General features: G+C 52.9%; 4 protein-coding genes across 4 annotated transcripts; 3 read left to right on the top strand and 1 right to left on the bottom strand.

Moving 5' to 3' along the window:
* Positions 1 to 1,238: 1,238 nt before the first annotated feature.
* PG986_013706 (uncharacterized protein) lies at positions 1,239 to 1,725 on the top strand (the record flags this gene model as incomplete). Its single annotated transcript, XM_066849928.1, has 2 exons — positions 1,239 to 1,318; positions 1,560 to 1,725. 2 exons carry the CDS (start codon positions 1,239 to 1,241, stop codon positions 1,723 to 1,725), a joined length of 246 nt encoding a protein of 81 aa, XP_066694071.1.
* A 988-nt stretch (positions 1,726 to 2,713) lies between these two features.
* Positions 2,714 to 4,123, top strand: PG986_013705 (uncharacterized protein; the record flags this gene model as incomplete). The annotated part of the gene is made up of 5 exons (XM_066849927.1): positions 2,714 to 3,255; positions 3,316 to 3,373; positions 3,448 to 3,525; positions 3,589 to 3,856; positions 3,924 to 4,123. The coding sequence occupies 5 exons, from the start codon at positions 2,714 to 2,716 to the stop codon at positions 4,121 to 4,123; spliced, it is 1,146 nt and encodes a 381-aa protein (XP_066694070.1).
* Positions 4,124 to 4,494: 371 nt separating this feature from the next.
* On the top strand, positions 4,495 to 4,887 carry PG986_013704 (uncharacterized protein; the record flags this gene model as incomplete). Its single annotated transcript, XM_066849926.1, has 1 exon — positions 4,495 to 4,887. The coding sequence occupies one exon, from the start codon at positions 4,495 to 4,497 to the stop codon at positions 4,885 to 4,887; it is 393 nt and encodes a 130-aa protein (XP_066694069.1).
* A 2,817-nt stretch (positions 4,888 to 7,704) lies between these two features.
* On the bottom strand, positions 7,705 to 8,845 carry PG986_013703 (uncharacterized protein; the record flags this gene model as incomplete). The annotated part of the gene is made up of 2 exons (XM_066849925.1): positions 7,705 to 8,733; positions 8,804 to 8,845. 2 exons carry the CDS (start codon positions 8,843 to 8,845, stop codon positions 7,705 to 7,707), a joined length of 1,071 nt encoding a protein of 356 aa, XP_066694068.1.
* Positions 8,846 to 16,295: the final 7,450 nt, after the last annotated feature.

Below are 16,295 nucleotides of genomic sequence, written 5' to 3'. Positions count from 1 at the left end.
TGAAACCGACCGGCACTCTCGGATACGTGGTATCTACAAAACTACCTCTAGTCACTACCACAAGAGCCTGTATCTGGTTCTGTGTTTGTTGGTGGTGGAAGCCTAATTAGGTTTCGACAAGGCTGATGTTGAGGGGTTGAAGTTGGATGTGGGCAGCAAAATGCTGGCGAGGAAAGTTGTGTGACAGCATTCGGCAAGGGTATGTCATTAGATGAGACCGTCCGACAATGGAGGTATAAATATATGCCTAGCTTCTGCTTCTGCTGCTGCTGCTGCTGGAGAGCGATGATTGGGAAGGTGCACCGAAGAAATGACAAAACCGAATTCTTGAGACGAAAGATGGACACATCACGAAATTGCCAACGGCGGTAGTCCAATAGAAATCAAGAAGAAGCGTGGCCATTATGTGGAGAACCATGAATGGTGATAATTGACGGTGAGACTGATTGCATTTTGGTTGCCTGAAGAAACATGCCAGAAGTAAGAGACGATCAATTAGAAAGGTCCATCAGTCTTTTGGGTCTGAAATGCTGGTTTGAGTGAACCGGTGCTTTTAACTCGTGGCTACTAAATGACAGAGAAGTTTGAAACTCAAGTGGGCGACATGATCTTTCTTTGCAGCGCACTTGCCATAATATCCTGCGGTTTAGCCAGGCAGCCCCCGCATCCCACCCTTTAAAAACACTGTTTTATGGTAAGCACACCCCCACGGGATAGTTTGGGTACCCTACATGTAGGTAAGATCATGTTGGGTGGAAACGTATGGAGCGTGCGGCGGTGGTTGCGACGGAGTTGTAAGGTATTTCCATATGCTGAAATTACACTGGTCGAGCTGTCGCTGCCTCGACCACGTTATATAGGTCGACAGGATAATCGATTACACACGTAAATACACATACTGTCGTCCAGGGTCTTTCCTCTTAGGTTGGTAGGGGGTTTTAGATAGACACCAAGTGTCATTTCCACATGCCCATCCGTGCAGCGTTCTTTCATTTCGAGATAGAGAGAGGAACGTGAAGTATTCGCTTTGTTCTGGGTATTGTGAGCCTGTTCCCTCATTTCATGCAATTGATTTCTTTGAATGGAGTGCAAATTGCCCTAGGTGCCCCCGGCCAATGGCGTCCAACTTGTAAGGGGTGGTTTCTCCAAACATTCCATCAAGCTTGCCTACCATATAATTACTCAGGGTCCCTCGGTGTTGCAGCACAGTGTCCTCAAGGTTCTTCAACAACAACACCATGACCCCCACCATCTTCGTCAAACTCGTCATGTACGCCGCAGCCCTACACTCCGACCTCTCCATGCTGGAGCGGCACTAGTGGGCGTAATACACCTTCTGGCGAACCTCCAAATCCCGTGTGAGTTCTTCGGCATTAGCATCGAGGTGCCGTTTCCCCCTGGCAGACGGTGGCGGGCCAGATCGCCGTCTTCTTCGTGATCAAGGACGTGCACCACTACTGGATCCATCTCTTTCTCCGAATGGGTCTCATGTACTGCAACTTCCACCGCATGCAACACCAGTAGGTCGCTCTCGCTGGGTTGGCAGCAGAATACGCCAGTCCCATCGGGACGGTGTTATTGGGTGTCGGTACCGTGGGATCACCTATCCTCCTCGGGGGCCTGGCCGGCAACGTCTACCTGGAACAACAGTCTTGCTCCGGGGTCCCAACAGCCTACCAGGGCCTAGCCCGTGAGGAAGCCCAGGGCGAGGGCGGGGACGGCTAGGGCGATGGTGGTGGCGGTGGCGCCGTCCATGTTGTTGTTGTGGTTGTGGTTGTGGTTGTTATTGCTACTACTACTGCTGCTGGTTAATGGTTAGTATATAGCCGAGGAAAGAAAAAGTTCAAGTTTAGAGACGTCGACAGAGAATAGGTTTTATTCACTGTTTATTTCGAACGCCTTTTGCTCCTTCTATGTCTGGTTTAGTTTCAGTCCAAAGGAACGCAACTACCAGTACTACAAGCTCACCTAGGATGGAAAGAATTGGTGACTCTAGTTTATTGGGAAGTGTAGGCACTGTCAGTCTTGAGCAGGTTCCTTCCCTACGACGCAGCCTTGGCAGTGTTCCGAAGGGGTGCAATGAGCAACGGAGGGGCTTATCTGGACAACGTTTTCCAGACCTTGACGGGCTGTCTATTGTAAACTTCGACTTGCCCTATCATCGGTACACCTCAACCTTGTTGCCGCCAGATCCCGCTGATCATGGCGATCCATTAGCCACGGAGTGTGACAATGATGAAGAAGGCGAAGTAGCTGACTTCATGTGACTGCAATGAAGAGATAGGAGCAACTAGGTCACTGCCCGCTGGAGACGTGGTGCGATTCTGTGATGATCCCAGGACGGCCATTTGCAGTGAGGTGGTGGTCGTGATTACTCCAGTGTATTTTATTGAATGGGTACTTGGCCTCACCGAACAACGGCTATAGAAACTCAGTACCATTCCATGTTTGTGATACAATATTCCACGTATTATTCCCATTGGGCCGTTCGGATGATGCCGCCCCCTTTCTTACAGGGACCCTGCCAAAACTGGTTAGCGCCGGATGATTCATAATGAACCCGTCATGATTGACTGCAACAATGTTCAGGCTGAGATGAGTGAGCAGCACGGTAAATGCAATGGTATAAAAAAAGAGCCAGAATACACTTGCAAAATAAGTTTAGTTTCAATAGACTCCTGTAAACATATCCGCGGCACCCTGACCATACAAAATGCCGTTCCCGTTGGTTCTCAAGCCCAAACCGGACTACGTCGACCTCGACGCTGACTTCGTGCCGCTGCCCAAGCACGGCCACCTCACGCAGCCCCACGCCGAGTACGCCGTCGTGCAGCCGGCCATCGACGCCATGTACGACCAGATCTGGGCCCTGCCGGACTTCGACGCGTTTCGCCAGGTCGGCGGCGGCGTGGATGCGCTCATGCCGCCCGGCGGGCCGGACCGGGCCCGCGACGTCGTGACGGAGTTCCTGCACTTCCCGGCGCGCGACGGGCATATGGTGGAGCTCAAGGTGTACAGGTCGTCGCGGGTGCAAAAGGGGGGCGGCGCTTATGCTGCGCATGCACGGTGGAGGTGGGTTACAATCCAGGACGCTTTTTTCGCTTTTTGCCCCCGAGTCTGCCTGGATATCCCAACTAATCTCATCTCGGGTGCGAGTACAGGTTGGTGCGTTGGGGGCCATGAGACTGACGGAGCAGAGAATGTATATGCCGCCGTTGATCACGATATCGTCGTTGTCAGCGTCGACTACCGATTGTACGTTTCATCCATTTGGTGCCTATGATTACAAGGTTGAGCTACTTACACCAGCAACAGAGCACCAGAGCACCCTGCTCCTCAGCAACTACACGATAGCTTCGACGCATTATTATGGGTGAGCTAAATGATAAGAAATCCAGCACCAATGGGCTAATGAAAGGGAACACTGAGAACTAATACCCCCTTTAGTGCAAAGAAAACGCCAATAAGCTTGGTGTCAACCCTGAGAAGATAATAGTAGCTGGGAACAGCGCCGGCGGCAATCTTGTGAGATCCAACCCATGCGTTATCTTCACTATGTAAACTACTTACTGACGGACAAAATACAAGGCTGCGGCAGTGGCCATCGAGGCCAGGAACCGGGGCATCATTGGCATCGTGGCCCAGATCTTGCACTTCCCGCAAGTGTGCCACCCCAAGTTCTTCCCCAAGGACCGGTACGAGTTCGGGAGCTACATCCAGAACGCCAAGGCCAGCGTCCTCAACCTCGCCATGGACGAGTGCTTCCTCGACGCCTGCGTGCCGGACATCAGCGCGCCGGACGCCAGAGACCACTGGCCCTTACTGGCGGACTCGCATCGGGAGCTCCCTCCAGCGCGTAAGTGAACAGTCTCCCCCATTCGCCCATGTATGTAATACCGGGCTCGAACTGATACCATACGTAGTCATACAATGCGGCGGCAACGACTTCCTCCGCGACGACGCCTTTGCGTACGCCGAAGTGCTCGAGGCGGCGGGCGTGGACGTGGAGATTCATGCGTACCCCGGTCTGCCGCACTGCTTCGCGATGGTTGTCCCGACGTTATCGGACACGCAGGAGTTCTACAAGAGGTATAATGCCTTTCTGGATAAGCACGTTGGCTAGTTTCGAGTGCGGATTTGACGATAATATACCCCATCGTTCTTTGTGTCTGCTTGCGCCATGGGTCCTGGTCGAGTAAAACGAGACCGATGATATCCTAGTGACTACAGCGAGGTAAGTACATCATCCTCCCAGAAAGACGGGAGGTGTGCATGGGTTCGACAGAGAGGGCAGGATGACATGGGCCTCCCTACCTCAGGGATTCTGTTTGACACAACCTGTGGGGATTGGCTGGATGATTGGTTGACGATATAATTACTTCCTCATCATTGGTCACAGACGTGCTCGCCCTCCAAATCTGTGAATCAATTATTACCCCAGCCTCTGGCTTCCTGCCCCGCAACCGCAATTGGCTTTACAGATGCAGGGCCACAATGAGGGAGTACAACTGGGCCATAGCTGCCGAGCTGACGCCAAGACCGGCCGACTACCACTACGTCGCCGTCAAGGAGGCGGCAAGGGTCGCGGGCCAGACCTCGTGGTCGTCCGAGCCGCTGCCCTCGACGTCCTACGGCGACACATTTACGGTCTTGCCGCCAACGACGACAAGTAGCAGCAACCCCAGTCTGTCGGCGCAACGAAAACGGCGGGGAAAGTCATCAGCGTCGTCGTCTCACAAGGCCACGGGCGACGCTACGCTCCAGTCTCTAGACACTGGGAAGGCCGACTCGGGGTTGTCGACGGGAGCCAAAGGCGGCGGTGGGTGTGGGGGTTTTGCTTGGTGCCGTCTTGTGCTTCCTTACTGGGATGGTCTTCCTGTGGTTTAGGCGACGTGCTCGGCGTGCAACTAATGGGAACTCTGCAGAAGCCGAGACACCGACTGGATATGGCAACGCGGAGTTAATCGGGGAGGCTCCGGGGAAGACGATGCAGCATCAGCGTCAGTCACACGAGGCAAATGATGGGCCGCTGTCAGAGCTGGTGGTCGAGCCTACGTAGATGAAGCGCCCGCGTCAGGGGCCCATCGAGCTGCCTGGCGGAGGGCGTGAGCCGTAGGTGTCGTTTCAACAGCCATCTGTTTGAGTAGCTTGCTTACTGTTGATGATAGACACTGACACCCTCCATGCCATGATCTGGTCACTTACTTCTTGTAGTGCACCCATCTTCGCAACTGTTCACGTTAGAGGCCAATGTCATGAAGGGGAACCTCTAAGTCCCTGAAGAGTCACTTGATAAAGGCCAGCCTCCTTCCTTGTGTTGTCCTTGACGCTGCTACTTTTACTGGTTACTGAGAGGACCTTTAGGCTATCCGCAGAAACGAAAGAGGCAGGTACATACGACCGAGGCGAACCAGACACTTGTCGGCACGACCACGACCACGATCGCGGAATAACACAATCATCACCACAATCAAAAAAAGGTTCTTATCTACATGATTGTCGTCCGAACCTCTTTATGCACTGGTTTCGTTCTTCTTGCCTTACGTGTCCTGCGGCGGAGCGAGGCGGGCAGGCCTCCTCGGGACCTATCACAGAGTCCCCCGCTCACGTAAGCCCCGGCGACGGTGAAGTCGCAAAGTGGCCAGGTCGCGAGGGACTCCTGAAGGGGACGAACCTTCTTTTTCCACGAAGCTAACCTCGAACAGGTCGTTCCTATCTACCAGCGCTCCATCTAGACCTCGGCTTCCGCGCGAAGAGACGAGGAATTATGCATTGCTTTGTTCCTTTGGGGCTACCATCCCAACTTTCCCCAGCACGGCTCCCCCTCTCCGATCTACCTCCTCCCATTGCCAACATCTCTCTCTCTGAAGTTCAGATAAGGAAGGATTCATCTCCACTCCGCCGCAGCCCTGGAGAAGGAAGAAGAAGAGAAGGACACGTGTGAGAGTTCACACGTGCATAAAAGCCGGGACCCTTACTTATGCTGTTATTAAGCCTAAATGTGCTCCCTCTCTCCCCTTTCCTGCTCATCACTCGACCCTAGACCCCTGATCTTCCCATGCTCGAACTAATTCCGACGTCTGTGCATCGGGTAAGCTGCAGCGTTCAACATTCATCGCGTGGGCCTACTGGTTTTAGCTCAACATCTGCTCATGCTCGACGATATCTCCGCAGCAGTCAAGTCAAGTCTACTAACCGTACATGAGACGGACGCGCAAAAATGCACTGAACGAACGCATAATCCAACCTCCTCCCTCCCGGCCTCCTTCCCCAGAGACCCTTCCCCCGCAGTTCAAACATCTTGTTTTAATAAGGTTTCCCAAAGTTAAGCTCCCACATGTTCGTTCTTGGCTTGAGGGGGTGGGGGCGGGAGAATTTCTCGGCAGGTTTCAAATGGAAGTACGAGGGGTGAGGAACGAGGAACAAGAGGAGAAAAGCAGAAAGGAGGAACATGTTGCTGATAATCGGGGCTGAGAGAGTCAAGACGTTGCAACACCGGATAATAACGAATAGAAAGCTTCCCATGGAGCATCCAGAAACAGAGAGGCAAACTTACTTGTCTATGAGAGTTCATGGTCGGGTTATTTTGAAACGGCGAGCTGAAGCAGTCAAGTTGACGGCCCGAGGCTCGAAAAAACATCAAGATATCGGAGGGAGAGTTCACGGGAATGAGGCGCAGAGCAACGCAAATTTTTGCCACTTTTGTATATTTTACGTATTTTTTGTCTGCCAGTAAAGTAAGTCCTTGCAGTCTGAAAACCGCGGCAGTAAAGAGCCTTGGTAACGAGCAGCAATTCGCAAACCCATCCATATATGCCTGTGGCAGGTCTCCTCGTTTGGCTTGCGATAAATGTCATTTCTCCAAAATTCAATCGCAACATGACCAGAGAGAGCGTCGAACCCCAGTTGCCCGACTCATAACTAACAGTGACACACCTCGCGCGCTGAGGTCACCCAGCGCAGCTAGCGCCCAATCCCCTACTCTCCCATCCCGTAACCCCACGCAAAGCCATGCAGCCGTATTTCAGGGATCTGCAGGCAGCCGTGGAAGGGTAATGTACCGCTGCGTGCTGGCGACTAAAACCGCCAGGCTTGTGTGGGGATACTCCGAGCTTCAAGAAAACATCTCATGAGTGTCCCCCCCCCCTCCTTCCATCGCTGATGTCTAATAACATCCAGGCGTGTCTCGTGATATTCGAATGTCGTGGGTATTCAAATGGTGTCGGTAGCGTAAGGAAATGCATCGTCGGCGTCTGGCAAGTCGTCCAATTCGAGACATTAGGTAGAGTGCCGCAAGCAACCAAAGTGCGTACCGTGCGTGCGACCAACAACAGGTGCACTGTGAACAGATAAGAAAGCGCGAAACCGATCGGAACAAACGTGAACGTCGCTGGGCGAGATGACGTAGCTCGTAACTTGGTATCGTATGTCGAAAAGAGTAGAAAATGCCGAAATCCAAAGGTGCCGTACGCCATTCCATATCCCCCTCAGGTGCTACGCAATCGCAACCTGGTCGGCCTATGCCGGGTTGTATAACACAACGAAATCAAACCATAATAGGTCGCTATGCGTGGTATCATCGAACAGATAAATAAAAGAAAACAAATGACTTTTAACAAGAAAGTCGAAAAAAGCATCGCGCGATGCTGTGCATGTGTCGTTAGTCGGAGACTGTTCGTTGCGATTAACGCGATCGCGCCTTCATTATTGCTCCGACCCAAAGTCGACAAAGCTCTCCCAAGCGCCTTCGTTCATGCCCATGCCGGGGGTACCCATGCGACTGAAATCAAAATCGCCATCAAGGCCGCCAAAAGGATCCATGGGAGAGTACAATGCCGAATCGGGGCCGTAGTTAAGCGACTGCGGCGGGGACCCAGGCCCACTTTGAACATCGCTCAATTGAGCAGCGTTCAGGGTGTCGAGCTTCAAATCGTCGTCGGGATGCTGGCCAAAAAGCTGGAATGACGACTGGTTGGCACCTCCAAAGAAGTGAGAAGCCATCGGATCGTTCATGTCAACATTCGCCATCATCTTGACCTCGTTGGGAAGCTCAGAAGTGAAGATCGACGAAGTAGATTGCTGCAGCTGGGGATCGAGTGTGGGAAACGCCTGAGTAGGGGTCTGGAAGGGAGTGCTTCGAGACTCGGAAGTATCTGTAGGCCCAGACACAGGCGACAATGCGGGAGGCGACGAGACAGCGTTCGAGGCGGATGCGTGAGTGCTTGCGGTCGAGATTCGCCGGGTCATGTTCCCATACTGATCGCCATGGCTTGTTGGGGTCGCAGCCTGCGTTGGCGACGTGGGCGTGAAGTGCGAGCTGCCATTGTTCAAGAGCGGGCTCATGTACATGGACTGATTGAGTTGCTGCTGGTACGCACTCGCACTAGGAAACGACTCGCTGAATAGCTTGTTCACCTCATTGTAGCGAGCCATGGTCGCCATTGCTGCCTGTGTCGTAATGTAGGCATTGACTCGGTGGTTCATGGCAGGCGAGTTCGTCTGGAGATGGGCAGTCAAGTACTTGTACTGACGAGGCAGATCGTCCTCTTCCTCTTCGTACATCTCCTCCTTGATGACAATCTCTTCGGTGACTTTGAGGCCTCGGCCAGTTCGTCGGCGGTGGATCTCGGAAGCCATCCTTGCTGATTGCACACGAGCTTCCAGGCTGCGGTCCGCACGTCTCGAAGCGGCGATGTAAGCACGCTCTTGGTTCTCTTCGTGAGACCGCTCAGTCTAGAGTCATACACAGTCAGCTGATTGAGCCCGATGGTTAAATTGTCGAGTTGCAGCAAGAAAAACTTGCCTTCAAGGCCTTGGCAGGCGGTGCACGCTCACCCGAAGGCATGGTTGCTGCAGCCGAGCTGTCGTAGGATCGCTTAGGCATTTGGGTGATTGGTATCAAATATGACGCCTGATTGCTGCTTGGTAGTAGGTTGATGGGCTGGTTCACGCGGCACGATCAACTGTATGAGAGGATACAAGACAAGTTGGTATGTCGCTCTCGGCTGTCCGTGTTGCTGCAGCGTTCGATTGGTACGCTTCGGGGAGGCGGGGTATAGAAAGTATGACTTGGGAGAGCACCACACCACAAAGTAGAGGAAGTATATTTCTATTTGGATATGCTGCCAGTCTGCCTAAGACGGTGTAGGAACACACTTTGCTTTTGGCAGATTGATCGGTTGGTTAGGTAGTTTTGGTCGCGCGTTGCTTGCTCAAGTTAACAGAACGGTAGACCGTATTGCAGTGGTTGGGCGACGGTGGCAGTGTATGGCGCTTCTTGCTGGAGTTCTCGGTTGGGTTCTCAAGACGTTGAGCTGAGCATTGGTGACAGAAACTTCTAGTAAAGTTCTGGTGTTGACGACGGAATGCTGAGTGAGTAGAAAGTTATCCTGGGAGTGGAAGCAGTTCAAGAGGTGGCCGAAAGGGTTGGCAGGCTCAGGGACCAAATCTATATATACAAAAGAGGAACTGGAAATGGCCCGTCTCCGACTGGCAACCTTGCAATAAGCAACTTACGCCCGCCAATGGACAGGCATGGAGTACTGAAGGAGGGCAGAGGTACCGCAGGCAGCGCAGCGTTGCGCGCCAGAAAGCATGTCGCTCGCAAGTACTCAGCAGCCAGCCAGCTCCGATCAACCGCAACGGCAGGGATCTCAAAGACTTTGATGCGGGAACTCCACGAGGGCGCGATCGATCGAGATGAAGTCAGCCCGGGACCAATGGCAGAGCATGCTGGGTCTGAGACGTTGCAAGGATCCGGTCGGAGAAGGCATCTGATAGAGCGCCAGGTACTTGCTGTAGTAGCTCCGACTTGGGCTTAGCGAAGCTTGGGAGGCACTGAACCTAATTTTCCTCCTGCCCCAGTGCTTTTTTTTTTTCTTTCTTTCTTCCTCCTTCAGTCCTTTGCCTTTGCGCCTTTGCTGGGGCGTACCTTTTGCTCCGGCCGGACCCTCTCCCACCTGTAGCCCGTCTCCTACTGGTGCATTGCTTCTGACTGCCTGTTGCCCATCGGGCGTTTTGTTTCCTTGTGACTTACCTAAGAATGAGAACATAGCTCCTTTTTGGCAGCTACGTAAAAGGTGCAATGCATGCAGGTAACATGCAAGAGGCGTCGCTGTGACGACTGTGATGGACCTGACTTACGATATGCGCGGCAAATAATGAACCTGAAGCTACCAGAAACTATATCGTGAACCAAGTGTCGACCGCTGTCGTAGGTTTCCTCTTGTTCGAGGAGCAAGCTCACGCCAGACGAATCTGACCATCGGGCTGTAGGCTGTCTCAATGCCGTCTCGAAGAAGTCTACCGTACTGTGGTATTGAAGTCTATTGCTGAGAAACTTCTCCCTCTTCCGATGCCCAGCACAGGACGGCCCTACGCTATGGGATGGACGAGACTCATGAGAGTGCCCTGATTTGGCGCGCAACGATTTACGCAAATCCTCCTTGATCCGAGGCGATAGCGACGACAGTCACGACGATGTTGTTTAACTGTTACATCACTCCTCATCTCAAAGTTCCCACTCAACCCACACTATTCAGAGGATTGGCGGTTTTAGAGGGGCAGCTCCGGACACAAAAACAGGCGGGACACGACGAACCCATTCAGCCAGAAGACCCAGCCATCGTCAACAGCAAGTCTTGCAAGTTTGGACTGCGTTGCGGGTGCTTCGATATGTCAATCATTGCTCCGCCATCCCACCCAGGTATTCGCTTGCATGTCCCGCCTCATCCGAGCTGGAATAGAATGGGTACACCCTGATAGAAATGCGGTGGTTTCAACCGAGAGCATACCAATCATCTGCGTGGTATGCACGAGGGGTGCCTGGCAACGTACTCGTACCCCACAGACAGCAGAGCAAACAGAGCACCTCCCGGAAAGCGAGTTGCATTGCACGACTCAACCCCAATTGATCAAACCTGAATTGAATGCTTCAGTTATTGGGAGAACAGATTTCAGTTTATTACGCAAGCAGTGAATTAGCTGACGGGCTGCTCTGGTTTTCACTGATCTTGTAAGCCGCACAAAGCCGTGTAAGCTGGCTAGCACTTGCTGCTGCTGCTGCTACTACCTCGCTTGCTACGCCCAGCTGCTGCCACCAGAATCACAGTGGTGGTGGTGGGGGCCTTGGGGCCCAAGTACAGTACACCCACCCAGCATCAGCGGCTAATGATGGAGACTACTACAGTACTTCAGCATTTGGATCTCCTCCAGCATCTTACCACTACCACAAGGTCAAGATTAGCAGGGTAATAGTGGTAGATCGCCAGAAGCTCGGGTTTAGGGGTTCTGCCGCAAGCCTAGTTGCCTGCTTTCGAGGGGTCTAGCATGCTGGATGAGCTGGAGCAAACTCAAAACTCTCTAGGCGAGAGTGGTAGCGAAAAGCCTACCTAGGTAGGTAAGGCGCTTTTCTTCGAAAAGTCCGTGGAAGAAGAGAAGCTGGAGCGGAGCGCCCGCATGTCGTCCGCACTGCTGGACCAGGATCTGTGGCCCCAGCACACGGTGTAAAGACTAAGACTTGTGACAGAGGTGACAAGTCGTATTTTTTGTGATCGTGTCGCACAACGCGTGGCTCTCAGATGTTCGATGTTACGCGCACGACAACAGCAGCGCCTCCACTGCTGCGAGTATTTATTCAATATACCAATGGGTCATTTACTTCAAGACTGCCCACGTATCCCATATTATGATAGATACATGAGTTTGCAGATCGCGATGATGGCCCTGTGTATACCGGAGTGGTTGCTCGGCCATCTCACCATCTATGTACACATGTCAGCGTTTTTATCAATCATTGGTTGCATGGGTTGATGGACGCTTCGAAGAACAAAACGATAAGCGGAGAACTCAAGAGCCCGTAGCCCGAGTCAACGCTGCGCGCTACATGTACACATGCAGCATGCTCGGCCATCCAGGCACCCTTTGAATTTTGTGTCTTTTATGTGAGCAGCAAACTCAACCATTGGCTGTGAAATGGAATCTGCAGGAATATCCTGCTGAGAAGGAAGGGGCTGGACAAGGGTGGGCGGTCTGGAGCGAGTGTCAAGTGAAAGTTGTCACCGGCTTTGCTTACGAGTTGGACCACGCTTACGGTCGATCAGTCCAGCGATAAGAGAATAAATACTCGGATTCGGTTGCAGAAAAAGAAGGGTTCTCTCGCATACTCCGTACGTGGTGGTGGCTTGCCGAGACGGGGACCAGCCAACCAAGCAGCCAAGGGGAGTGCACCAACCTGCAGGCTTGATTAGGTCGCCAAACCCGGTCGTGAGGTCCGGCTCCCCATGTCTGCCTGGACCACGCACCACGAAGCCATTGCCGAATGAGGCCGAGCTAGCAGTGCATAGGGGAGGCAGACGCAGATACCAAGATTCTTCTTCTTCGAACGATCAGCTCGCAATTCTCGATTCTGACGTAGGTCCCCTAGATGCGCGCTATCGGGGGCTTGCGACTGTTCCTGCCAGCGGTGGGGCAGTAAAACAAAAGCGAGCCGCAAAGCGCCAAGCTCAATACAATGAAGAGAGTAGTGGATGGTATTCTGGAGAAAGCGGTCCCGCGTTTCCAGTGGAGGGATGGGCATAGATGGGCATATTGTGGACGGCATTGTGGGCGGATGGCACCCTCAAGTCCCGGTTCTCAGCCCTGTTACAGGAATGGGTGCGCAGGAATCAAGCTGTCGGGTAACAACCTCTGACCCCTCCGGAGCAAGATGTCCGGACATTCTGCTCCGAAAAGATACAAGTTGCTCTAACAATTTTTTCCCAGCTCGTGCTCCATGCACTCGCGAGGCGATTCGTCAATCGACATCGACCAAGCCACATTACCCCTCAACTGCATAGCAATTCCGTGGCTTTGTAATCACTTGCCACAGCAACATTCGGTATTCTGTACGACCTGAATAGTCCGTTGAACGACTTGCGCTGCATGCCACCCATCACCCAACCTACCAAACCACAGAGAGCAGGCTAGCAACCGCACCGCGCCCTCCTTATTTTCAATACACGCCGCCGATCTCTTTCCTAAACCGACCGAGTCGCCACCGTCCAGGCCCTTTCGCCCATTTCTTTCGAGAGAATGCCATGTTTTGGCAGATGGGATTTTGACATGGTGTGCTCGGTCCTGCTCTCCGGGTCTCCATAATCTATCTATTTCTCGCATTCTGCGTGTAGCGCAGCTGGCTCACGGCGACGTAATGCCCGCCCGCACCCACCCTGACGTCGCAACCTCCAAAAGATCAACGACCTCCCCGAACTATCTGCGGATTTTAGAGTTGAGTATGTATGTACATAGGTATCTGGCCCTGAATCCGGTCGTCTGCCTCTCCGAATCCTCTCAGCAAATCAGGAACGTCCCAGCCTGTCGGAGCCCTCCGGGGTCCATTGGTTGAGAAAGAGCACGAAAGGATTTCCTCACTGGCATAACCAGTGCCCGTCACGCATGAGGCCCGGCATATGCGGCCCAGCATAGCATCAAACCATGTTTGTCAGTAGATGAGATCATATGACTGCAAGCCCGTTTCTTCTATGAGGCCGAGACGACAGAGTTCTGATGGCATTTCAACTTCCAGGGGAGCGGGCAAACTGACAGCGGGCAGCTTCTTCATCCTTATTTGAACTTTAATATCGGGTAGGGTCCTCGACACTCCTTACGGCCTCTTTTTCAGCCTCACCATAGTAACTACCAGAACCCGTCGGCAAAAGTTTGAAGGTGCGCTTCTTTTCGAACCCCGCCCTAGCGTCGGGTGAGGAAGCAAGCATAGGGTACCAGCCGTTTGGGCAAATCGGTATGTTCCCGCTCAAGAGATCTGTCGGGAATCTATTGCAAATCGTCCACAAAAATATGGCGTAGATTGGCACTTCAAGATCTCCTACTAAATCGAATCAATCAGCCGTACGCCGCAATGTCCGCACATAGATGAGTTCACGGGTCGCATCATCGACATTCCTGGGGCAGATCTCGATACTGACAGCACGGTCGAGACTAAGTACGAATAGAGGCATGGACGGTTCCAACGCTTGAAACTTGGCGCCCCGGTCAGAGTCGCCCGTCGCTTCACTACCTGCCACACTACACAATTGCCTGCCCACTCAAGGCTGATGTCCCGGCAATCATTGCACGGTATCAGACCACTTACCACGTTCCTGGACGGCGTCCCAACAACAAACATGGCTCCACTACCGTAGCCAGCCTGTGACAATGGGACTCCAATGATCTGTGCAGCTCAACGGCCGGGCAGACGTTCCGAGAATGACCTATGAACGCTATCACGAGCGATGCATACGCCGGTCTTTTCAACACGCACTGAGAAACATAGATAATAGGAGGTCACTTGTCTGCGGTTCTTATATCGGTATTGACTGCGAGTTGGGGCCGGCCGCTTCCGCGGCATCGTTGTTGAATTGGAAGGCATGAACCCGTGTCCACCACTCAGCTTTCTTCATCACTTACCACCATATGGCTCACCTCTCAAGAAGGCGCCTTTCCTGCGTTATCATGACACGAAGGTTTTGGCATTGAACTGCCGAGCATCATGCCTATGGAATCCGGTAAAGAAGCTCGGGTGATTGAGCCCTTACCGAGGCCACACCCGGCTCTCTTTTACTTTCTCTATCACAGTAGGCCTTAAAGACGATGTCAGTGACTATGTGCCGCGCTATTGGCTTTGTCTCGCCGGTTTGGCCTCACTGATCTCAAGCTACACCAATATATCGCTCGCTGTACAAAATGACGTCAGTTCTGGCTTGCTGCCGACCATTGAAGACGACCATGCCACATGAAGTACTTCGCAAATTGCCTACGAGATGGTGGAATGAGAGACTTGACTATCTGTGAGCGTTGTCGCGGGTGGAAAGTTTAGTCTATCGGCAGGACTACGTCAATTAGTTGACAGGAGCACCATTCCGGACGTGGGTGGCTGGAGTTTGGACGCGCCAATGACACTCGAACCAATCTCCCCCGCCCAGGACTGGACTTCGATGCCATAAAAAATCCGATTGTCAAATGCCCATGCGAGCTACGCCCATCAAAATTGGGTGCTTGCTTTTCCCCTATTTTTCTCTCAGAGTGCCTAAGGCGGCTTCTCCTCCCGTGCGACCAAGACAACAACACCAATGCATAGCTCCCGATCCGGATCATGTGGGGGCGCCCCAGACCAGATCGTCGGGTCGAGGAACTGAGATGGCCTGATGTTCAGCATGTTTCCTGATTTCAAATTCCTTGCATGTACCTATTGTTGGGTTGACTCACTGCATGGGCGGGTGCTGCTTACGCTGCGGTAACGTAGCAAGGGTAGATGCCGTCTGGAATACTCGAGGAATCCATCGAAATAGAAGTTATGTTTCAGTCCCATGCCCCCTGCACCAGCTCCCGGCCTTTCTTTACGGTGAGGATCTGAAAGCATGCATTTCTTGCGAGGAACGATGCGGGATCAGCTCGGTGGAGGTAAGCTTCGCTCCTGAACTGTTCTTCCATCATGTCTTCTCCTACAAGGACCTTTGCACGCGCGCCTATTTTGGCTCGGTCCCGAGCCCAGGTGCTGGCGCTGGCCTGCGCGCTACGCTAAGCCCCCTATCCATTGGCCTTTGCGCCGCGAATAGTGGCAGGGCTAGGCAGGCGGGTAAACGGGGCCCTCTTTTCTTCCTGCCCTGGTCTAAACCAAGAAAAGACAAGACATAGCGTGAAGAAGGAAAGATACGAGGCCGTTTTGTAAGTGACGTGACTCCGCGTTTGCGCGCAGGTTGTTGGAAAGTTGGTTTGGCTTTAGCCTCACCGTAGCGTGGGAATTGGTCTCAACCGAAATAGGACGACATCGAAGATCTTGCCGGGACGGACCAAAGGAAAAATAAAAACAGCGATACCATTTTCTGGAAGGCTGGGTGCTCATCGGCCGCAATCGCTTCCAGAGTTGCCTGTCTTCAAACTCGAGGGCCCTTATAATTCACGACATTTTGCATCTTGAAGCCCGAATCAAACGGAGTGGGACAGAATATTGTTAGGCGTGCGCCCGATGCAGAGACGCTGGCCTGCTTGGATCGCGGCCGATCGATCGTGAAGGCCGCCCAAGCAACGGTGCATCGTGGACCTCGTCATCGTGAACCTCGAACGGGATCCTACAATCGCTCTCCTATGCCAGTTACTTGTTTTCGAACCAGGGGTTATTGTCCAGGTCATAGAAGTGATTGTTAACAGTTGTCACGGATCTGCTGATCGGAAATCATGCAATCCAAACCCGATCATGAGTAATTCCGATCATCATCCATCAGAAGGCGCCTCCACCCCGGCCAACGACCAAAAGCCGC

The sequence above is a fragment of the Apiospora aurea genome (assembly GCF_038362705.1).
Source record: "Apiospora aurea strain CBS 24483 chromosome Unknown utg000009l_segment0_segment0, whole genome shotgun sequence".
In the NCBI taxonomy this organism is placed as follows: Eukaryota; Fungi; Ascomycota; class Sordariomycetes; order Amphisphaeriales; family Apiosporaceae; genus Apiospora; species Apiospora aurea.
This window is presented reverse-complemented; position numbering and strand designations above follow the sequence as displayed.